The sequence below is a fragment of the Pelmatolapia mariae genome, linkage group LG18 (assembly GCF_036321145.2).
Source record: "Pelmatolapia mariae isolate MD_Pm_ZW linkage group LG18, Pm_UMD_F_2, whole genome shotgun sequence".
Taxonomy (NCBI): domain Eukaryota; kingdom Metazoa; phylum Chordata; class Actinopteri; order Cichliformes; family Cichlidae; genus Pelmatolapia; species Pelmatolapia mariae.
The window spans coordinates 23191503-23216865 of record NC_086243.1 but is presented as its reverse complement, the minus strand read 5'-3'; the positions used below and the strand labels follow the sequence as shown (position 1 = coordinate 23216865).

At 39.1% G+C, this 25363-nt stretch overlaps 1 protein-coding gene across 1 annotated transcript; it reads left to right on the top strand.

The window, feature by feature from the left end:
- The first annotated feature begins 7405 nt into the window (after positions 1-7405).
- On the top strand, positions 7406-15520 carry LOC134616668 (protein-lysine 6-oxidase-like). Its single transcript, XM_063461607.1, has 7 exons — positions 7406-8423; positions 9316-9424; positions 9873-10010; positions 10220-10376; positions 13001-13096; positions 13202-13317; positions 14187-15520. Exons 1-7 carry the CDS (start codon positions 7499-7501, stop codon positions 14191-14193), a joined length of 1548 nt encoding a protein of 515 aa, XP_063317677.1. The 5' UTR covers positions 7406-7498; the 3' UTR covers positions 14194-15520.
- Positions 15521-25363: the final 9843 nt, after the last annotated feature.

Sequence of the window (25363 nt, the reverse complement as noted above, 5' to 3'; positions counted from 1 at the left end):
TCTCACTGTTTGGAAGGATTTTTGTCTCCTGATTTAAAACTCCACTGAAACCACTTCATGTTTCCTGTTTTTCTTCCTTCTGTACCTCATGAAACAAACACACATCCACGTAGTTCCTCTTTAGAGGCACAAACCTAACCTTTGTACGACTGACTGAAGGTGACCGATAACATCTGGCTGCACTTGAATGAGCCTTCTTATCATATAGATAAGATTTAGTGCTCACAATAGTAGGAGTGGCTGATTCCCCTTTGAAAGACAGGAATTGAAATATTTCAGGGAAAGGTTATTTATTAGACCTGCCTCCTTTTTATTTCAAAACTTCTGATACAGCAATATATTAAATGTACTTGGAGCATTCATGCATTTGAGAACAGGGTGAACAAACATATATAATATAATAAACTCAGTCATACTCATTAAAGGTCTTTTACTTTTAATCATCTATTTGTGTAACTAAGCTGAATGATTTGTCCCACACACGTTGCTCATTTTTTGTAGTGTGTATAATTTTGATGATTAATATAGAAAATAATGGCCCTAGCTGACCTCAAATTAACACAGAGAAGTCCTTCAGACATTCTCGGGTTTATTCAGAGAGTCATTCTGATCCTCATTCAGAGAAACCTGCACACCATCTTCTTCTACTGCTTATAACAACAAATGCTTTATGTAGTCTTGGAGAGAAGAAGTGGCAGCTTCAACCAATGAGCACTTAACAGGACACAGTGTCTCCCTCTAAGGCTCTTGTGAAATTAACAGCGTGATATTTCTGTAAGCTCTGATGGGGAAATGATTTTCTCGCTTACATCTACTCTTAGAGGTCACAGCCCACCACAGAGTAAACTGTGTTCCTCAGGAGGTCGTGCTAAAGCTTTAGCACTGGGAGGTAGGCTGGTTGAAAACTTAATTATGCTTCCCAGAGGTGCTCAACACCCCATCCAGCAACATTACACAACCTCTCCATCACCTATTCTGTAACACTCCTACAGAAATAAAGGAGCAAATCTTTCATTTTTGGCATCAGCTTCAACGAGCAGCAGTGTGAACCATGTCTGCGCTTCTTCAAAGTCCTTTAGAGTCACCCACATAGCACGACCCTCGGCCTCAGCCAACAGAAACAAGGGGAGACACTGAGCAATGCATTTTCATTTTTATTGATATTTTAATATCAAGCAATAAAATGAATTATATGGTTACAATAAGGGGTTTTAATTACTCCAGCTGATGACACAGAATCACTTTTAAACCATTAAACTAAACTACTACTACTAATACTCAGTTCAATAGCTCAGTGTTGGATAAAGGTTTTGGTCATAAAAGTTTACTCATACTGTACATTACTGTGAGAAAAGTCCAGCCAGCTCTGTCCCTGGACTTGGCAGAGCCACAGAGGGTGTGTTGGGGGGAGTTCAGGGTCTTGTGATTCGTTTCTTGGAGTCTTCACATGCCAGCAGTTGGCCTGCAGCAGGGGGTGGCTGCTCTGTTAGTTTATATTTAGGCTAAGTGCCTGAGGTGTCAGGGGAATAGATTTAGCATGCCTACAGAAATCACTTAGTGCAACACACCCACTCGAGGCTCCGGAGCCCAGTCTGACTCAGGGACTATCTGCCCTCATGCAACCACCCAGTAAGGTGAGAACGTGGATACGTGGCATGTGCTCCCACGTCACCCCAACGCCATGGAAACCCCCAAATAAAGAGCCGGGGTGTCCATATTAGGGTGGAGAGGCAGTGACACAGGAGATGACTGGCTGTCACAAGCTCAGCAGACCCTCTGTATGAGAGAACGAGGACCCCTGAGGTATGTGAACAGTTGTGGTTTCACCAGTGAATGAATGACAGGAAAATTTATGGTGGCTCACTGAGACAAACATATATGAACAACTGAATCAGTTCTGGTCTATCATATGGCTTATACATGTAATAATAAGCTGGGATTAAAACATTTCAAATATTTTCAAATAACTTTTAAGCTGCTTTAAATTAATAAACCTACCTCCATACTTACTTATGGATCTGACAAGGTTGAATTGTAGGTGATAAACAAACAAATTTTTGTGCGTTACTATAAAATATTAAATGTTTAATTGGAGATCTTCAACTGATTTGTGATTTTTGTAATAGCCGATAACATGAAGAACTGCAGACACAGCAAGTATTAAAGGGTAACGTTAAATATCTCTATCAAAAGATGATAAATGAATAAAGATTTAGGCTTTTTGTGCTGAAAGTGCATGTTAGCTCAATCTGGATGACTTCTTCTGCCAGTCAAACACATGACTGACCACAATAGAGTCATATGTGTATTTTGATCTTAGGCCAAAATACACACATGACTGTATTATGGTCCTGTCCCCCAGCAGTATGTGAGTTATTGACAGCAACTATTAGAAACTCGACCCACCTGATACCAACAAATGATCCTGGCAGCAGAAGATAATTAACTCAAGTGAGGAGGGAAAACGGTTGTGTAAAAGAACGTTTCGCAGGACTTTATGCAGTTGTGTGAAAAATTAACCATACCCCATTATTCAGTCGCTCGTAGAACCAACTTTACCAGCAATAACTTGAAGTAAAACTTCATTAACTTGAAGTAGTGACTTTCTGTTTGTCTGAATTTTGGTTCACTGTTCTTTGCTTCAGTTCATTGAGGTTTGCAGGTATTTGTTTATGCACAGGTCCTATCACAGCATGCCAGGTTGAGTTCTGGATTTTAACCAGGCCATTGTAACCCCTTAATTCTTCTCTTTTTCATCCATCCTGTTGTAGATTTTATGCTGTGCTTGGGAGTTTCAGTCAGTCTTTAGCTGTGAGACAGACACCTGCACATTGACTCTAGAATACTTTGGTATACAGAGGAGTTCATGGTCGACTCAATTACTGCAAGATGCCCCGGTCATGTGACTGCAATACAAGCTGAAATCATCAACCCCTGCTCCACTTGGTTTTTGCCAAACATGGTGCTTTGCATTTTGCCCAAGCATCTCCAATGTTGTCTCATCTGTCCAAAGGACATCGTCCCAGAATTCTTGTGGTTTGTTCAGATGCAACTTTGAAATCTAAACTGTTGTGCCATATTCATTTTAGAGAGAAGACGCTTTCACCTAGAAAATCTTCCAAACAAACAACAGTTGTTCAGTCTTTTTCTAATTTTTCCGTTGTGAACTTTAACATTTGACATGCTAACTGAAGCCTGTAGAATCTGTATTCTTGTTCTTTGGGGGTTTTTTGGCTTGTAGTGAATTTGTTGGGATGTTCACTCCTGAGAAAAGGTGTCCACTATCAAACCTCTGCTTTCATAGAGGTGCTCAGAGTTCCTGATGAATATTAATCAAGTGCATTTGATTAGCAGCACCTGGCTGCTACTTACCCTCTTAATTCCTATGGAAGAAGTAAGGGTGTACTTAGTTTGGGTTTTTTTGACACGACTGCACTGAGTCCTGTGAAAACATTTTTTTTAACATGATTGTACACTCCATGAATTAATGACTGACTGTTGCTATTAGAAACTGCACAATTAGTGCAAATTTATCCTCCCAGCAGAGGAGTACTCCACCTACTCAGCAGCAGACACATTGTTTAGTTAACATAAACAGGCTGAAATTCAATAGTTTAGTCTTTAATGCTTAACATGTACCACACAAGAGTGATTTAATGCAGTTTTGGATTTTCGTTGACTTGCTCATTGTTACTTATTTGAAACAATACACCACATGGCTGATCGTTTATTTTTACAAGTAAACACAAGATTCATTTATTAATATATTTTTTTAAAAATGTGATTTGATCATCAAATACAAACAGCGCTCAGCCTTTAAGTACTTTGGTATAATACAGTGTGGTTTTGGAAACTTTTCTTAAAATTACAGAAGTTTCAGCACCTAAAGTTAAAAAAAAACATGCTTGTCATATAGATTAGCCAATAATAAATCAATATATAATATATATGTATTAGATATAAGGCATGTATATTACTTATTGGCTGTAATGTTGCAGCTTGTTTTTGCTGCTTTTATAAAGTTTTGTTTAATTTATTACAACATATCACACTGAATGTTTTAACAAATGATCCAAATGTGGAAAATTATTCACATCTAAAGTTTTAAATGAAACAAAGTTGAGTAAAACTGTAAAAATGGAACCACTCAGTAAAGTGAAAGGACTCTGACAAGCTTAACCTTGAAAACACAAAGTTTTTGGCTCGGGGTCACATTAAGGCAGTTTTTAATAGGTTACATATAAAAAGTTCACCAGACTAATTCGTCACGTGTGAATGAATGAATGAAAACGTGACGATGGACGCAGCAGCATGTGTCTGACTGATGAAATGTGAGAAGCGCTGACGGGCTGATTTATGCCAAAGGTTAATCAAAGATAAGCAAGAAGCGTTTCACAAGAAAGCTGACGCTCTGCCGCCCCGACAGCCTATAATTAATCTTCCACTAGACATTCAAGCATTTTATTTCAGGTTACACTAAAAAAGGAACTTGTTTTATTTAAAGATTTTTGCTTTAACAGGCATTAAACATCCACATGAGCGCAGAACCCAAAACAGTTTACTAACAAATGTCATTTTTCAAGCATTTTTTTTTTCAGTATCTCACCTGTATTGTCTCCCCATGATCTTTGGTAAACCCTCTGGATCTATCATTTTATTCCTCAGAGTGGCAGTGTGAGGCCTCAGGGGAAAACAACAGGTATATTCCATGTAGGGGAAGTTTCTTGTGGTAAAACCATTTTAAGACCATCATCTTCCTTAACAAGAAGCAAAGCTGTGAGCAGCCCTGGATACCTAGATTCACGGGATAAGATATATTCAGTGTAAAAGAATTAGTCACCCGGGGAAGGATCTGCTGCTGCTGCTGCTGTAGGTGTACCATGAAAACAACCAGAAACTGTTTATTTTTATTTCCAAGCACTCCCAATTCACAGTCACAGATTAGTTTTTGTGGCAGCATTTGTCGTGATTTGTTTACTTTCAGTTCAGACACACAAGAAAGACTTAATTCAACATTAATACTTACTGGCTACATTTTGTGGGTTACTTGTCCTGCTCGGGAAGTCTTGTGCCAAACCAGTGCCGAGGATCTGCGGCTCTTATAAATCTAGATGCAGGGGCGGTGCCAGACTTTGGAAGAGAGAAGGTTTCTCCAGCTAAGAATAGAAAAGCATGAAGGCTCACCATCTCGATGCCCTTTTTGGCAGAGGAAAGATACTGCGACACTTCAGCAGCACTTCTCCATATGTCAGTGTCTTTTAACCTGTTCGTGACCCATATCTAACTCATACCTTACCTGAAAAAAAGATTCTGCTGATGTTAATCATACTCTCACCTAATTTTCAGGTTTAAAACTTAAGACACGCAGTAAAAGAAAGTATCAAAGTATATTTGTTTGTCACAATGAAGTATTATCTGTATTTATGTCACTGTTCTTTTTTTTAAAAATGTTCTTTCTTTAATGTTTGAAAGTACTGTGCTCTCCCTTTTTCTGTCACAATATTACAAAAAACAATAAAGTTCTAATACTGGGTAGACATAAAGGAACTTCTTGTGAGCCAAAAACTTCACACCTTCTGTTTGCATGGGACAGCCAATCAGAAAACGTCTGGCTTAAAGGGAACTAATATGTCTTGTTTCACACAGCAGCACAAACGTCCATTATAAGATTTGTATGTCTGTTGCTTTTGTTGTGCTTTTTCTTGTTTTTGGTTCTCTAATTTCTTCCCACTTTCTGTGTTACTGAGTGGTTTTTCTTACTGTAGTTTAAAAAATAGGGAGCTTGAAACGGGACTTATGAACCATATATAATCATTTTAATATATTGGACTTGTCTGGAATAAGACAGTGTTTCGTTATTGTGCATTGTCACTGTGTCTTGTAATTGCTGATGTTTAAGACACCTGTTGAGCTCCTAACAGCAGACTGATGTTTTTCTTTCAGTACTTACTGCAGATCCTCTCACAAGGCTCATACTGTTATAGCAGTTCATACAATGTGATTGGGACATACTAGCTCATCATAACAATCTTAACATTGCGCCTTGAGCTTTGACCTGCTTACCTTTAGGCTCTGCTGTTGTGTAGCTGGCAGAGAGCATCGTGGGTCAGAAAGTCCAGAGCAGCAATGGGAGACGCCAGCATTTCTGGCACACTTAATTTAAAAAAGGTATAATAGTATACACCAAACATGTGTTTAAGCTTGAACCCAAGCAGCTTGTGTGTCGAACACAGCTACTATCAGGTCCAACTGCAGCCTTGTAGACCCATCGAGCCAACTTCACACTGTTACACAACACCCCGCTCCATTTTAAACCTAACTTTAACCCCTTGTGATGAAATCCCCACCTCACTTCGTTCAAATACCACGTGGTGCAGTTTCAGCTAAATATACATGATACTGTTCTGCTCCAGATAAGGGCGAATGAACTGTATTTTGTTTTTAAAGAGTGGATTAAAAATTTGTAAAGACAGATCATAGTCTTAGCTGTAATAAAACAGAAAAGATGCAAAATATATTTATATTATGTAGGATTTAAATCTGGAATCAGATTAAACAAAATAGCTTGTTTGTATTATTCATTTGGTAATATATTGATTTAAAAAAAGGTATAGCTGAACACTGAAGGCACTGACCATTGTTAGGCTTTGAAAAGAAATCCCCAAAGAAACACCTTTGAGCATAACAAACAGAAGCGTGTTTAAAAGCTGTGCAGCTAGCCTTAAAAAAGAGTTATAGTCATAAATGACAAAAGAAAAGATGGACATTTTATGGGAACGGGCTCCCTCCGTGATAGTTGTTAGGGCACTGCAAACTGGGATGGTCTGATACAGATGCAAAGTGCCACCTTGTGGTCAATAAGACTATTTACGCAATGTGAAGTTTTTCCAGATTGTTGCATGCCTTCATGTTTCATTTGAAACTGTCAGCTGTTATCGTTGTTTTGTTGTTGTTGTTTTGTTCGTTTGTTTTTTTAGCTTGATAAACTGGTCGTGCGTGACTTTTTAACTCCGTATAAAGATATCTTTAGCTTTTTTTAAGGGCATTTTAGCCGTGATCAACGTGTCAAATAACAAGGAGTGATATTGAAATGAAAAAGTAAGTTCTGCTCAACAAAAAATATTACTTAAACACAACAACTCATATCCTTTTTTGTTCTTTAGTGTTCCCTGAGCTTTACCAGCTCGAGCTGAAGCATTTGGCTGAGTTAAGTTTACACCCTTGCGTGAAATTTACTCAGCAAACGTACTTGTCTAACCGCACGTAACCACAGCAAGGGATGGGTTAAATTTTTTAGAAGTTTGACTTAGTGAAAGTAACTGGACTGAATTCGACAAACGAGCCGGGAAAAAAGGATTCAGCCCTCCTCTCCTCTCCATCTCTCAGTCCTCCTGAGAAGTGCTATGTTGTTTTGTGTCAGAGCTGAAACTGGAAGCGCACTCCCGATTTTAATCCATTCTCCACGAAGCTTCAACGTCTGTGCGCGAAAACTTATGTGATGTTTGCTAACTTACACGTGGGCTTTAATTTATTAAGTTTAATTGCCATGGCTAAACGGTCACTTTTATTTTTATATATTTTCCAAGGACTACTCCCCCTCAGCTTTGGGCAGCAGCGCACGGTTGGCCCCTGGCGGCACCGGATTCAATGGGAGAACAACGGGCAGGTTTACAGTTTAATGAGCACTGGGCTGGAGTACCAGGCTCCGTATCGGTCCACCAGCCAGTCGAGGGTTTACGTGAGCAGTCGGAGGGATGGTACCGGGAGCCAGATGTCTGGAGCGCGCAGAAGAATGACGCTTGTGAGAACCGGACCAACTGAGTCCAGACAGTTCAGGACTGATAACAGCGCACAGTCGGGACCTCTCACACCTGGACACGATGTTAGACAGTATGCGCCCGTGAATCGTCACGCGTCAGGGGTCAGACAGCGACTTGAACGCCCTACAGCAGCAGTTGTAAGACATCCAGGCGCACGCCATTTTAATGGTGAATTCACCAGAACCACGAACGCCTCTTCACCGGGGAGTTCAGCAGATTTTTCTGACGGAAATGGAGGTTCTGTCACTGTGGATAATACCGCACTACACACTAGAATAGGTGAATCGGGACCTGGTGCGCAAAACCAGCAGTTACGCGCGGGGCCGGAGGTGACGCCCGTCTCCAGGCAACCTGCTCAGACTGATCGCTCCATCTCAGCACACCCGTCAGGTCTGGAAAATGAGTCTGAGGCACCGGCTGTATTTCCTGCACTTACTGAGGAAAACAGCAATGGAGAGGACATGGTCAACGACGACCCTCGAAACCCGCTTAAAAACCACAGGAATTCTGTTTTCTACAACATGTATCCGACCAGAGGGAGGTCAGCGGCCCGCACCCTCCGTCCGCCTGGCACAGGGTACGGCACAAGATATTTCCAAAACGGTAGGTCAAGTGTTCCATTTATATAATATTAGAGAAGTCAGATAATGTAGATCAGGGGTGTCAGACATAAGGCCTCTGTCTGGCCTACGGGACAGTGTAAAGGATAGTTCAGATTTTGAACTTTTAAGAGTAATTTATTAAGTTTTACAATTTTTGCTATTGATCCATTCATACTACATAAAAGTACATTTTCTGTGAATTAATGAAAACTTTATATTCTAAATTTATGATAACAAAACAGAGCCTTTACACCTTAACCATTTCGTTTCACTGATCAGGCCCACTTCACATGAACGTCCACGATGTAAAATGAGTTTGACATCCCTGATATTTCCTAGTTGTTCTTCAAATTTTATATTTCATATTTTATATAGATAGCTAGATGGATAAATTTGCAATAAAATTATTCAAATTAAGAGTGGATTAAGAAACTGTGTCTGTGATCAGTATTTTAAAAATAATATAATTCCAGCAAGCAAAGCTTGTTATAGTGTTAATTTGGCCACTACTTTAAAACAGCTTTTTATCCATTATTTGGCATGAATATTACTGGCTTTACATTCATGTAACGGTTCTATGGACACATAAAAACACTGTTATATTTAAAATCATCTGCTTGTTTGATTATTTAAGGACAATTTTCATAACTTTATGTCTCACTTTAAACAAAAAGCTCAATGCCAAGGAGCGAGAGAAAAAAAAAGTCTTATTTGGCTTTTGGAGCTGTAAGGAATGTGAAACATGTTAAATTATGCCAACAAACACAAAGCAGCTTACATTTTCAGGGTGTCTATTTCTGTGGATTGTTCACAGCATGAATAAGTTGGGAACATTAAGATGTCAGGAGGAAAAAAAAAAAACTTGGACTGTCCATTTAATCTCCTCCCAACAGGACTGCCAGACCTTGTGCCAGACCCATATGCCATCCAAGCAGGTACCTATGTCCAGCGCATGCAGATGTACGCGCTTCGCTGTGCGGCTGAGGAGAACTGTCTGGCCAGGTAATCTGAGGTGCCAGAAGTGATTCACTTCTTCAGTATGAACAGAGCAGCACGTAGACACTGAGGCAGACACACATACTTATGTTCTTTGTTTTGTTTTTTTTCTCAGTGGGGAATCGTTTTACATGCTTAAGAACAACTTTTAGTTGTTTTAGGGTTGCATTCAATTATGCCAGTGTAAGCTGTCAAGCGTGCTGGGATAACTGTTTTGTTAAGCGAGTTACAAAAGCGTTTGATCATATTACGTAGCAATGATTGTCCAACATGATTGTCCAACATCATGTCCTGCCAAGACATAAATGTTCTGGGTTGGTTTTCCCAAAAGCATTAAGTACAATGGAACAAACCCTTTGCGCTCTGTTACTTTTAAGAAAACTAGACCCGGGATCTCAGCCAGTAGCACTTTTCCAATGCAGCTTACGCCTTTTTCTCCTGTGATCCATCCAAGATCGGCTTATGGACCCGCTGTGCGAGACATCGACTTCAGAGTCCTCCTGCGGTTTCCACAGAAAGTGAAGAACCAAGGCACCGCTGACTTCCTCCCTTTCAAGCCCAGATATCAGTGGGACTGGCACAGCTGTCACCAGTGAGTTTGATGACTCCTAAATCCTTTTTCTTAAAAAATAAAATTTTTTTAAAGGGATTAGCGAGGCTCCATTCAGATATGACGAACTAGGAAGAACACCAAACCCTCAAAATTCACTTAAGACAATAAAATTGCGGCTTTTTTATACATTCCTGAGCCATAACAAAATATCTGCTATTGATTCTTTTCCATCTCTTTTGCACCCACAGACACTACCACAGCATGGACGCCTTCAGCAACTACGACCTGCTGGATGTTATCACAGGACGTAAAGTGGCCGAGGGACACAAGGCCAGTTTCTGTCTGGAGGACACGAACTGTGATCCTGGATTCAGGCGACGCTATGCCTGTACAGCTCATACGCAGGTAACACACAGTCATATGTCATGTGATATAACGCCGCACGGATTGATATCTGTTTTACACGAGAGCTGAGGAAAAAGGTAAAGAAAGAAGACGCTCAGTTCAGTTAGGTTTAATTTTATTTAAAACATTCATCCACCTATCCGTTTTCTAAGTCGGGATGCTTGCGGATTTACAACAGTTCTCGCAAGATTTCATAGCCCAACTTCATTTGAGGGCAGTGTGGAGATAAAGTCATTTTAACAGGAAGAACCCTCCATACCTTTGTGGGATAGGTCAGCAGTAGACATGCAAAGTCTTAAGATCTTTGTGAAGTGAAGGTTTAAAGTTGAGATGAGATGCATCATTCCCGATCTGGTAAAAAGAGATTTGTGATGGAGATACTTTTACATGCACTTAAATTTAAATTTAAAGCTACTGCTATCGCTGACCTATGCACCTCAGACTAAAACAGCAGTAGAGACTTGCTATATATCAACTATCACCACCTTTGTGCCAAACTCAAGCAGTATTTGACTAAATAAACACATTTTTTGCATTGGACTCTCCAGGATTCTGGTATATTTGAGGTCTTCAAGTTCATGGTGAGATCAGCTCAATCAGACAAGCTGGGTGTAAAATGATTTATTACAGCAGCAGAAAAATATACTCTCCCTGCAAATCTGTTACATGTAAAAACCTGGAAGTGATGAGTAATGCAGGAATTATGGCTTCACGTGTCTGTGAAACATCCATCCAAAGCTCTAGCTTCACACAATTCAGCCAGCACAGAGGCTACACAGACACATTTATGCAAAGTCCTCCAGAAAACCAACGGCTTGCAGCCCGAAGATGATGACGCTAACCGTAGGTAGAAAGCTGATTGGCTAAATAAACTGAAGGAGAAACAAGAAAAAAAAAACATCATGGATAAAATAAATAAATAAAATAACATAATAAATAAAAACTAGACTTTTGAAAAAAATAACAGACTGAAATGATTTTGTGAACTTGGAAAACTAACTCAAATAAAATATGTAAATGTAGAGAAAACATCATTAGTTTTAGTATCTGTTACTTTGATTAATGCCTGAAGAGGAATTGATGGGCATTTACTGAAGCTCTGAACGTCTACAAGACTTTGAGTCAGTATTTGTATTGCATTGATTTTCCTAAATATTGCCTCTCTCCATGCAATGAAAATTAAAAACAAAACTAGAACTATGACTGAAGTTAATAAAAACTAAACTAAAACTTTACAAACTAAACTGCAATATGAAAACTCACTCTGTAAAGAAACTGAAACTAACTGAAAAAAAAATCAAATCGAAATAAAAATAAAAATGAATTAAAAAACTACAAAACTGCAATAACTCCGGTACAGACACATTCTTTGTATACTATGACTGCATCAGGCCCAACAGCAAAAACATGAAAAGTAGCTCACCGGTTCCTCTGCAGAGTTTTGACCCTGCCCCCTGACAATGTGGATCTGTAAAGCTGTGCACAGCACTTACACACTTCCGGCACACTACCATGCCTGATACTTAAATATGCACAGGCAGATTTTAAGGAAGTGGAAGGAGCAGCAGTGCAGGACAGAGATTGCAAATTATGAAGCTTAAACAAACCACCAAATTGGGAGGGTGATGTGAGGAAAGTGAGACATGTCACGTGTGTCTGAAGCAGTGCTGCTTGAGTTGACTGAACTGGCTCGCAGGCTTCTCGCCATTTATTTCACAAAGCTCCTTCAGAGCCACAGACGACATTAAACAGCTGTGTTCACAGCCACTCACCATGATGAGTAAATATACTTGAGCTGTAAAATCAGTGGAGACCCACTTTGAATAGCAAATAAGAGCTAAACAAGAAAAGTAAGAATGGGTAGGACTTTTTAAAGTAGTTCAATAGGAAAACAACTGCAAGTGTTCATTTACATTATTCTGAAGGCCCAGATACTTTTATGAAGAGCTTTAGGAGAAAATACGAGTCTTTATTGAGGTAAAAGTGAGTCTGATGTGCAGATGACGAATCCAGACAGACAAAAGCATGAGGAATAGACTAAACCAGATACCAGGAAACAGAACTGGGTAGAAAACACAAGGCAGCGCTCATTAAGAGCATGCTGGAACGCAAAGTGCACACTAAGACAGTCTGGAAGGGAAAAAGGGAAGACATACAGCTTAAATACACAGGGAAGACAGTTAGAGGCAGGTGGGACACATTAGGGCGGAGCACGCAATCAAACGGGAGAAACGGGAGGAGGTATTTGAAATGAGAGGCTGAGTAATAAAATAACACACACAGAAAAAAAGAAAAATATGTAACAATGGAAAAAAGTTCATAAGCTATTCAACAGACTTCTGATCATTCTGTTTAGTTTATCACATTAGAAATAAAGATACTTTTGTGTTTTTTGTCTTTTGCAAATCCTCCAAATCCACTTCAGAGAAATGTTTTTCTAACTACAACATTGGTTTATTCCAATAAAACTAAACATCCTGTTGCCACAGGAATATTTATCGTATCTTTTGTATGAGCTCTGTGATTCTGACTTTATATAATGTTTAAGGTTAATGCTTTCTTATAACAGATATGCGTGCGCCTGTTCAAGTTTTAAACCTCACTGAGGTGACTGTGTTTTGTAGGGTCTGAGCCCAGGTTGCCATGACATCTACGCTGCCAACATCGACTGTCAGTGGATTGACATCACTGATGTGCCTCCAGGAAACTACATCTTGAAGGTGTGTCACATGTTCATTCTCTGTACGTGTATTTCACAACACAGAAATAAATGTTTATAACCTCGTGCTACAGAATTTATTCATGATTTTTTTTTTTTTTGTCAGGTTACAGTCAATCCCAATTTCCACGTCCTGGAGTCAGACTTCACCAACAACGTAGTGAGATGTGATATTACTTACACAGGCGTTTATGTTCAGACACGCAACTGTCGAATAACAAGGTATTATGAGAGGGTTTCTCTGAACATGATCATAGCATAGATTCGAGTGAAAAACAATGTTTTTTAGAGGGCTCAATGCAGTCCTGTGAAAACCAAGTCCACCCTGTTTTCATAGGAATTAGGAAGGTAAGTAGCAGCTAAAGTGCTGCTAATCGAATAGATTTGATTAACTGATCAACAGCAAGTGTGAGCAAGCAGAAGCTTTGCCAGTTTGTTGGTCTGTGTTAACACAGTGCCACAATCTTCCTAGGAGTTGACATCTCAGCAAATTCACTCCAAGGTCAGACTGTGCAATTCTCAGAGAAACAGCAAAAATCCAGACAGCTGCATCTCCGACTCTACAGGCCACACTTAGCATTTAAAAGATTAAAGTTCACAACACCACATTGAAAAAAGATTGAACATGGTTTATTTGGAAGATCTAACAGGAGAAAGTCTCTTCTTTCTTAAAAAAAAAAGAAGAAAAAGAAAAAAACACAAAAGAAAAAAACACAAAAGCACATCTTAGGTTTGTATAGTTGTATCTGAACGTGTATTTAGCTTTTCACAGGACTGCACTGAGTACTGCAAACACTTTCCTTTTAATGTGATTGTAGGCTGTGTTTTTTTACTCTGGACATTTTAAACACCACGTTCCTTTTATTGAACTGGAATGAATGATTCATTTGGTAAATATTTCAGATTAAGTCAACACGAGATGTCTCTTTATATATGTTATCCAAATTAGTTTAAATTAGTGGTTCCAAAATTCTGGGACATTTCCCAGAAATGTTTTAGTGAAAACTATCAGGTTGTTGCGTCAAAGCTGTATCGAATATATTTTATTCTAATTCTTAATGCTTAATGATTTTCTCTTTATCTGTTTTCAGGGGTTGAAATATTCATTTTTCTGGAAACATGCAGAAGTTTGTCAGTAAGACCCCCTCTGTACTGCACAGGCTCAACGACATCAGTGAAAAAAGGTTTATGCAACTGGTAAAAGTTTGTATTGTAATGGTGAGCTACATTCCTGCTATGAAGTCTTGGGGTTGCATTTATTCAGAATAAATGCAAAATTAGTTTACACAAACTTTGTATATGGAACTAGTGATGTCATCAGAATTACTTGATTGTGTATTTCTAGAAATGTGCTACGATTGGTTACAAATTATGTTTTGGTTTGTTTTTCTTAACAAATACAAGTACTGTTCGTGGACACGTTTGTTCCTTTAAGTGCTACTTACTCGCTTGAAATGTGTGTACTGTTTGTCATTTGATGTCGTTGTTAATGGGTTTTTTTCTGATTTTTGTTACTATTATGTGCACATTATTAACATCTAGAGTTTTATTTAACCTTATAACATCCACTCTTTTAGGGAAACTCTTTTAGGGATAAGGTTTAATGTTGCTCATTGTCAGCTCCATAATTTGTTCTTCCTCTCTACTAGAGGAGTTTTGTGTGATTACCAGTTCAAAACAAGGTCCCCTGGTTTTCAGCAGTGATTGGCTGCCCTTCCTTAAACATCATGTTGGATCGGGCTGGTCTGCTCACACCCAGAGCCTGATATATTAGGCGTGACCATATTAGGGAAAAAAAACTGACCACACATTTAGAGCAGTCTGGTGCCTGAGCTTGTGGATAACAGGGAGTTCAGTACTTCCACATACAGTGACATTATTATTTGAAACTTTGGTCATATGAATATCAACCACTGTAAAACTGTACATGAGATATGATCAAATGCTCTGCAAATCAGGCTTGAAAAAACATGGCAACCAAAACACTAAAGTTGACGCTTCAGAGCCAACAGGCAAAGTAGTGATGTTTTATAACGTCTGTCGTCGTCCTGTAGACAACTTAGGATGTGACTGTAGAACTCCATGTTGATAGTCTGGTCATGACGGGTGAATTCATGGAGCACCCTCCAAACCCCCTCCAAAAACTCCTCATCACACTCCTGACCTGAAGTGTCGCCATCGGGCTTGGAAACTTAGGACGCTTCAACTGAAAACTGCTGGGTCATAGCTGGAGGTCCAATTCTAATTACCAGCAAGTACCACCAAGAAAGTCAGTCTTCAGTTTTAAATTAAATCAGGTATGTTTTTGTGTTTGTTTGTTTTGTTTTGTTATTTTATGACAGTGTTCCTGGAGCTTTTTGACCGTACCTTGTATATAAGAAAAAATAAGAAAAAGGTTAGCTCCTCTTATAATAGAGGAGCTACATTAGTTATAATAGAAGGTCCAAATACATGTATGAAACCACATCTTAAAGGTTACTGATAGAATCTGAAAACCTGCTTATTAGCATGTGGCTCAGAGACAAACTAAACATAACCCTAAACAGATCACCATCCAATCTGGTGGATGTTAAGAGGTTTTTACATAAAAGATATTCTAGATCGTTGCTACTGTCAACAATTCTCATGAAAAAATATCTAAACCAAAACTGAGAAGAGGATCCACAACACGTGGTGGAAGGTTTTACAAAGACAAAGAGAAGTTGTATTCTCCAATAGGTCACTACAAAACACCCCATGGTTTAAAGCAGCCCATTTTTAGTCCCAGGACTGAGCTCTTACTGGGTGACTATTGTGTAGTGTGATCCTGGCCTTCTATAGGATCACACTGCATATGTATAATATATGTGGCTTAAAAAAAACCATAATTTTCTAAAACTGCAGCACACTAAGTAAGCGAACACTACTCAAACAGCAGTATTTATGGCAGCCGGATAGTGAATGGAGACTCCAGTAAAAATAAACCACAGCATCCATGTTGATGATAAAAGAAGAAATAAGTCAGCCGGTTAAAGAGTGTGACTCAGAATATTTTTCAGTGGAGCTCTTGGGAGCAGATGAATAACATGCATCAGGTTTTGAATAAACACAGACAAAGCCTAGTAGAAATCATTCATTTTGATCTTTTCAGGGGATTTGTTGACAACAGGAAACAAACAAAACCACATCCAGCTCATCCTTTCACCTGGACATATTAGAAAACTGCAAATACTCGTTTTATGTTAAATAGTCAAGGATGTATGTTATGAGTATGTTTCTACAAGTGTGTGTTAGTGTATAACTGAGTGAATGGAAATGTTGAAATGATAAAACAGTGTTGAAAATATAGTGTGATGTGTTGATGCATTACGTTACAAATCAAAGTTTCATGTTAGAAAATGCCAAAATATGTTTGGATTTTTTTCAAGATTGTCTGTTGATTTAATATAAGAAAAGTAGTATAAATAATACTTTTGACAGTTTCAGATCTTACATCACAGCTGTTGTCCAGCTGTGATGTAAGATCTGAGATAACTCATAAGCACACTGCAGGATTAAAGCAGTTTCTATCCTCTGTGTGTGGCCTCAGAGACAAACAGGCCTGCAGGCAGACGCTGGCGGCATGTTTGCTGACAGACCTCTGTGAAGACACAAGATCTTCTGCATCCTTGCCATATCTACTAAAACACAGTCAGAGCATGATGAATGGAGGCCTTTTCCAATTCTCTTCTTCGATGCATATTTTAAAAAAGGGTTGTAAAATCCTTCTTGGCTCAGAATTCACCACATTTTGGTTTGACTCACATCCACGGGGGCTTGTCCGGGATGAGGTGTTTTTAATAGCTCTGGGATATTTTGTCTGAGTGGGAGGATTGACACATCACGCCAGAGAGGATGTCCAGCATGTCGCTGAACAATTTTTTATTTTTTTTTACCAAAGACAACTGTGTTTTTGCAGCAAGCAGTAGACAGTTTCAAACAGCAATGAGTGACAGAAGAAGAAAAAAAGCAAGCCTGCTCCAATCACGTTCGCTTTGAGTGGATGATGGTTTGTCTGATTCAAAGATGTTTTTACTTACTCGTGCAGGTTTTGTACATTATGAAGTGGTTTTGAGTGATGCACTGGAAAACAGGCCCCGGACAATGTATGCGCCGTTAAATGCACAGATGTTGGGTATTTACAACGGAACAGAGCTCAGCCTCGGCTTAAGAAAGAAGCGAACCGGGGAGATTAGACACAATTGAAATGGTTTACGTTGGAAGTTGCCAAGGTGCTTCCCTGCCAGAATAGATTGTCTATGTTATTGAAAGTGTCTGGAAAAAATCCCCCCTGCTCCTATTTAGTCGACTCCATTTCAGTCTGTCCAGGAATTTTGGAGACAATATTTACAGACTGTGACTATTTCAGCAGAGGATATCTGCAGCGGAGATTTAAAAGTCTCAGCATGCTCATAGACAAAAATAAATGAAGACTAAGAGTCCGTGGCCATGGTTGTATTAAGTGCAGGGGTTCAAAGTCTCACAATCTGATTTACATTGTTCATTTATTTAGGCATATCCTTTACCACAGCATCATTTTAGTGTTGGTGATAGCAGTACATTAAAAGTGAATGTATTTTAAAATGTATTTTTTAAAGTAATGTCTGTATTTTTATAACAAAAAGGCCACCTAACTTGTGCTACAACTGGAAATGTCAAGGATGATAGATGATAGCACTTGAACTGATAACTGATATGAACCTGAATTGCTAGAGGTGCTGGATAAAAACACATTAGAGTCATCTTAACCCAGATTTCATCTGCTTAATATTTCACAAGGTAGTTTGCTAAAAACATAATGTCAAACTCACTGTGAAATCTGAGGGGGGAAAAAGCAAAAATCCACAAACAAGATGAAAGTATCTCTGCCTTTGAACACATTTACTACTATTATTACTAAATTATTTTACTAGTAGTATTTTATTATATTTAAAATTGACTAATGAATAGACTAAAGTTTGAAAGGGTCATTTTTTGTTTTAGGGTTTATGATAAAAACACACAGAAAAAGTTAACCTGTAATATCAAAAAGCTATCTACACAGTTTAATATGTGACACTATTATACATTAACTGACATATAATCAGGATGGAAGATTTATGAGGTTTACACCATCATTAAAGTAAACAAATGTATGTATTTATTTTCATATTTCACCATTGAAGTTAACGTTTGAGTTTTGCCCATTTGTAGGTCAGGATAACTTTACCATCTCTGCAGTTAGGATGTTAACCTTTAACTCTGTCAGATTTCAGCTGGTCTTTTTGGCCCAGCATGTCATTTTAATCATGTCATGCTGTAGAGAAGACAGTGGCTGTTTGCTCAGCTGTGTAGCTTCACACCAACATCTGGACAGAGTCTCGAGTTTGGCTTACACAAGCCTGACGAAGCCAAAGGAAAAAAAAGAAAAGAGAAAAAAAGGAGTTTGGCACTACTTTTCATTCAGGCTCAGCAAATATAATCAAGCGTACAGGTAGGTAAGGTGCGGAAGGGACGGGTCTGCCATGTGCCTGCAGCCTGCTGTGGCAAGGAGAGACATTTTCCGGATGCATCTGCACGTAGGTGGGCAGTGTTTGGAGAAGTTACTAAGGGCAGGGTTTGGTATTTGAAGGTCATATTTCAACAAAGCGGGGCCACGTGAGAGTCGGCAGGGACGTAACTGAAGAACATGCTGAGCCTAAAGAGAGCATCCTGGCAGGTTGGTTTAGGCACAGGGCAGAGAAATTCCTCAGCAGCTCTGTCATCTTGCCGAGATCAAGAACAGAGCTGAGGTCAGCTGAAGACCAGCAAGGGTGTGTAGGGTAGACGCACTGGGCTACTTCCTCTTACTTCCTTGGGGGTGGGAGGACAGTTACACAACCAGCAGACAAACTGTAGTAAATTTGGCCAGTGAAAACTACACAGAGCTCAGAGACAAAACACAGTGGAGTCAAACTGATGATGAATTCTGTTTCTCTTTCAAGCTGGGTGGTACTTTGACTTGGGTGGTATTTGGAGGGATGGCTCAAAGGATTTGCTGTTCTCTGATTGTTGATCCACTGCACCGTCTATAAGCTCTTCATCTCTTACTTCAAACACTTGTATTAATTTTTCTCTGAAGCAATCTGTTTAGTGCAAATTCATTTACCAAAAGGAATCTCCCAATGATGAATGAAATGACAAAACCGTGTTTTGATTTTGAGCTGAGAGACACGGGGATCTTTAGAAAATGAATTCCTGGTATGTTTGGCTTCTGACGGAAAAAAAACACCCTGCTTTCATGCTGCTCTGCTAAACTCTGAAAATGTTTTTTTTAGTTCTGGTTTCTAGTATGAGAAACAAGAAAGGGTATACGATAGAAATTAACTTATATAAGCTCACATATAATGACAACGTATAATTCATAAGTAACCCTCTTTAAACAATGGACTGTATATAAAAGATGGATGTAGCTACAGACTTCACCCAGTCCTTGCTTAGGTGCTCTAATAAAAAGCCTCAAGCGGAGAGTCCATCGGGGTCTTGGAGTTTTGAAACTGAACATGACGGATGCAGTGCAGCTTTGATACAAGGTAGACCCATGCTAAACCAAACCCTGCATTTTTCTCCCTTTGGACTTCGATATAGGCCATAATTTAGAAAACTAACATCACGCTGTCAGTCAATAAACCAATCATTGAGATTGAAATTAGTGACTAAGATCATAAAGCTTCCAGGAAAGTATTAGTAAGGTCATAAATGATTTGAAAGGTTTTTATTCCAAAGACTTCTATACAACCAGAGAAGTCGCCCCCTGCTGGTCATTAAAAACTTTTCAGATCCAGAAACTATATGTTTTCAACATTACCTAACAACGTATGACACCTGAGGACTTTGTAGACATCAGAATTAAAGCTTTGCAAAAATGTATTTCCATAAACGTTTTCAAATCTTTCCTATAATTTCATCAGTAGGAGGTGGCAACAGTAAGCCACCAACTTTCAGTTTTATCTACCTTTTTTTCCCTTTGTCTCCTTCTTGGCCTAGTTCAAATACTTTTTAAAGCTTCTTTTTTTTGCTAAGTCTGCCATTTCAACTTTCTGGGAAACATACCAAGAGCTACCACACAAAGCAGAATCATCAGAAACTCACTCTTCATTTTTGCAGGAGATTTTGTGTCCAATGGCAGACAGAAATGCACAGCTCGAGCAATTCCTAATGTCCTAACGTGAGACACGCCACCCAAAAAAGCACAATCACTGGAAAAGGAGTAGCTGTACAGCAGTTAAAGCAGACTTACATTTGTTATTTGTATACTTTTACTGACCTTTGCTGTAACTGCTGAACTTGTGATTATTGGTCATCAAACTATAGAATGAATTTAAGATGATGACTTTTAGCAGTGCCTAAAAACTGCTTTTTGAATGTGCCTACACAGACATATATACTGACAAGAAGGCAAAATTAAAATAAAATACTATATTTAATGCTAATATTTGCCATTATGTTGTGAATGTAAATTATTTAGCCTGGTCTCAATTTAAAATAATCAAAATAAAAATGAATTAAAAAACTCTAAATTGAATAGCATTTCACTGATAATCTATCTTGTTAGCCCAAATCTGATCAGTGTGCATTTTCATCTCACTATATTTCTTGTTTTCTTGCATTTCTTGTCTTTATTTGAACCCTGCTCTACTCTTTCCCTGTTTGGCTCTGTGTTTCGGGGGGCTGGTTAGATCCATTAGCACCTAGCTGTTGTAGCTGCCTCTGAGACAAAGACTGCAGTTGTTCATCATGCTGTATTTTTCCACCCAGAACCTAAACAGACCAGGAAACAATACTCCATCAGACAAGCACTGAGCACCTCTGGCATTAACTGCATCCTACTCATGTATTTAGGACGAGACAAACTGGGGGTGGCAATACTTGCAGACGGTGTTGTTCTTGGTTTGAATCTGTGTCTGACATTCCAAACTCACTCCAGTATTTACGACAGCGGCACAGCCAACAGCTCAGCCAGTGCACTTTCGGTCTGACAAGATTCATAGACAGGATGTGCAGAAAGGCCAAGACTTGGACAGCAGGCTGAGACATGGCCTTTGTCAAAGTCCATTGGGCTTCAGGTTCTGCAGACATTAGCTAACATCCAGCCTAGCAGACTCTAAAATGAGTGCCCTGAGGATTGATGGTAGTTTCCTTGTCCTAACATATTTGGCTTATAAGTTATATTTCAGTCAAGAATAACAGCTGAAAACAAAATAAGCTTTTACTTTCTTGCCCAGCCCTTTGAGAAAGCAGGGTGATCCTGTATCTTCATTAAGAAAATATTCTGACAGTTACAGGCTGGAAAGAGTTATTATTCACTCCTTCAGCATATTATTGAATCTAGAGGACTACATCATGCAATGATGAATAAATGGCTTACAGTTCAAAGTGCTGACTCAGTTAGTGGACCTTGAATGCGTCAAGTGATAGAAACTAATAACTTTTCTAAACAAAAACAAATGTCTTCATGTTTCTGAACAGGAAGGAAGTGCTGCTTTTTCCTGTTAACCCTGCAACGCCACATGTATCATGTTTGATACATGAGTTTTTGAGCCTTCTACACCATCAGTGTACTTTTTCTCCCCAAAAAACTAAATAAATTGCACTAATTATTTTTAAGCAATGAAAATATCTGGAATATCTCTCTTCAGAAAAAACAGGAGTGGAGTCACTTTTAAAACAGCAATTTCTGTGCCATTTTTAGTGTTATTAACACTAAAAAAGAAAGTGTATGTACTACCTCAGTAACACATCCTTGTGCTCATAATGGCAAAAAATGTTTTCACTAAGAGCTGCTGTCTTTGTCTATCAAGGAGCTATTCTAGGATCCTTCAGCAGGATTTTCTGTGCATTTCTGTCTCCCACTCTATTTGATGGAGAGAAGTAAACACAGCCATCACTGAGAAACAAACTGTGACCAGATTACCAACATGCTTTCACATTGATTGACTTATTAGGTACTCCTGTGGCCACTCTGTGAAGTGCACTTTGGCCATTTTATGAAGTGTAACTTTGGCCACTTTATTAGATACACTGGTGGTAATAAAATGTCCCAACTTTTTTTTTGAGACATTGCAGTTCAGCTCCATGCTCCAGAGAAAATCATTTAGATGCAAAACCTTTTGAAGCCAGTTAGCTTCAAAATGCAGCTAGATCTTCACTGTGCTCATTTTTTATATTAGCCTAACCGTAGCTCCGTAGCTAGCCACCAGGCAGCATGTCATTACTAAGGTTTTTAACACGACATCATGCACACATTGCTCAGAGCTGTCCAACCACTGGTTGCTTGGGAAACGTGTACTCACCAACAGTGGTTATTTGTGAAGAAGGTGCTACGCCAAAAAGCTTAGAGTGATTGCTTTGGTTGCTAACCTGATGTCTGTAATTCTCTGTAAATATTCACCAACTTCCTGTACTGTGTACGTTTGAAAAAGTGCGATGGAAATTAGAAATGCAGACTAGCTGCACCCTTTTTAACATGTTGCTTTATTTGCCTGCAGTTTGTCTGCAAATGCTCACTAAAAACGAGCTGAGTGGTAACACTACTTGAAAAAGTGTGACGCAAACCAAAGAAAATAAAAGTTCAAGTTGTTCCTCAGCACTGCAGTGAACATGTTTCAAAGGGTGCTAGTAGTTAGCAAGAATTATCACGAACTGGCTCAAATTATGTAACAAGGAAAGAGTCCACACAAATTGGTTACTTAAGTATAAAATAATTTAGAAAACACAATCTAACCAAGGCACAAAGATCACTAATGGGTTGATGTCAGGAGGAGTACAAGAGAGAAACTGAACAGTTCATCTGGGCCCGCTTTATAGGCTGTAAGACACTTACCTGCATTAGCTGACAATCCTCCCATGCCAGGCAATCAACAGCAGGTCATGGCTTTCATGAGTCTGGGTCGTAACAGGATTTTTACAGACAAACATGAAAAACTACAGACAACCATGGCAATCTGCCAGTAACCAAAACAATCACTCAGAGGCTTTTGCCAACCAGTCCCTAGCAACAGGTGGTTGTCAGATGGTTGTTGGCCTGTGTCACTTGATTATAAATTATCGTCACGATTGTCACCAGTGTTGGTCAAGTTACTTGAAAAAAGTAATCCCGTTACTTTACTGATTACTTATTTTCAAAAGTAATTAGTTACTTAGTTTACTTTTTAAAACATGATTTATCCCCTAAATAGGTAATAAAGCAATAGATCTTTCAGCCCAATTCTACTTTTTCTGCATAATCCATCATATAAAATGTAATCAAATGAAAAAGTCTCTTTTTAAAACTTGTTTTATTAGTTTTAATCTTTTAACTTTACGCATGACGCAAACATTAAATTATATGCAACATTCTCTGACTGGAAGTAATTTGTTTAACATTTAAACCCATTTTCTGCATATTCCAGCATATAAAATAAAATAGTTTTTTGTGTTTACACTCACTCTTTCAAATAGATGCACGTAAAACACAGCAGAAAATAAATAAAATCAAAGACTCAGCGGTCCTGTTGCTCTATTTTCACCTGTATAGCAGGAGTGGGGCAGGCGGAGGTTTGCCCTGGTGCAGGTGTGCCGCAGCGGTCAGTGGAAGGATACGGCAGTTTCTCTGTGAATTTCAGCGGCAGCGTATTTGGTGTTTGCGCGGACGTTTAGGGGTTTTTTTTGCTGTAAAAAGAAGTTTTGTTCCCACGCAGTGAGCAACGAACACTAATGTTTTTGTCACTTTTTACGGAATCAAACTCAAAGTAAGGTCAGTACTTCCACGCTTTAAACGCTGCACGCTCATACTCTCTCCCGCACTCGATATATTATCCATTTTTGATCTGCACACAGCTGTTGCCACCAACATAGCACTCGCTTATGTCGTTGTCATGAGACACTCTCGCAAAAAAATCACGGTTTTAGTAACGCAGTAACGCAGCGTGCTTACGGGAAAGTAACAGTGATCTAGTTACCTTTTTTGCAATAGTAAACCCTTACTTTACTCGTTACTCGAAAAAAGTAATCGGATTACTAACGTGTTACTGCCCATCTCTGATTGGCAGCGGTGCTGTGTTTTAGAAATTCTTAAGTCAGAACGTGGTTTTTCATTTTTAGATGTAAACTGGTGTGCTCACTCCTCTGCTAAACCTTGTAAATCCTCATTTACATGCATGCCTGGATTTTGAACTTTATCGTAACACCTTGATGAAGTTCTGAAGGAATCTGTTTAACTCTCAGTGCTAATGGCTGATATCCTCAGAGGCATTAGCTTTAAACCTGGAGATGGTGCTTTAATCAATCTCATCAACTTAAAAAATGATCTCGTTCAGCTAATCAACATGGCCAAAACTGAGGAGTGCATTTTCCTCTGTGTGTAAATCAACATTCAGAACCAGTTGTTTAAAAATTACTGTGGCGTTTGAGTGTTAAATCCACTGCCTAAAGTGCTGAACTGGAGAGCTTGACAGACAGCTAGAGTTGGGTTAGTATATTCAACTGTAATGATTTTTGGATTAACACTGAGCTGTTGAGATGTGATAGGAATTTATCATTATTTTCTTTGTTTATTTGCAAACTTGAGAAACGCTTAAAATCAGATCAGATCAGATTATAAAACCCATAATTTAAAAAAATCTTTGGCTGCAGCGTTAGTCTGTATTGTTACCAGACAATGGTGCAATACAAGGCCCTGCTTGAGGGGCCAAAAAATATTTTTAATTTTTAATGTTGACAAGTTAATAACAGCCTCTGGCACATGACCTTCCCCATCTATCCACAGCAGCTTATCAAGTCTTTACAACCTTGCCTCCCAGTCACACAGCACAATTACGTACACCGCTTCAGGCTGCAGACAGTAAGTGACAAAACACCCAGGACAGTTAACAGTTTGCATGCTCCATCTGTCACTGTAGCTTTCCATCAGCGATACGGGCACGGAAAGAGGCCAAGAAACTGGGATATTTTGTAAGGGAGCTGGATTGTAGTGGCTCTCAGAGGAAGCAACAAGCGCTTGGATAGCAGCAGGCGCTTGCGAGAGGAGAGTGGTGAAATTCTCAGACAAGATTTAAACAAACAGAGACACAGACGCTGGCATTGCTGGCCATGGATACAGCCTCAAGCGCGCTGACAGAATAAGGCCATGAGAGATCACACACTGCCATCTCCAGATCAGGCCCAGAAGTATTCCTACAACAGCTCCTCTCACTTCAGTCAGGCTCAGCGAGTGTATAAATCATTTCTCAGAGGCAGTGGTAATAAAATGCTG

What these genes read in the sequence shown, in the direction of transcription:
- LOC134616668 (XM_063461607.1), top strand. Translation starts at nt 7,499, where the DNA reads ATGTTTGCTAACTTACACGTGGGCTTTAATTTATTAAGTTTAATTGCC. An exon ending in GACTGGCACAGCTGTCACCA is followed by an intron (nt 10,011 to 10,219) that starts GTGAGTTTGATG and finishes TTGCACCCACAG; the next exon opens with ACACTACCACAGCATGGACG. An exon ending in CCTGTACAGCTCATACGCAG is followed by an intron (nt 10,377 to 13,000) that starts GTAACACACAGT and finishes TGTGTTTTGTAG; the next exon opens with GGTCTGAGCCCAGGTTGCCA.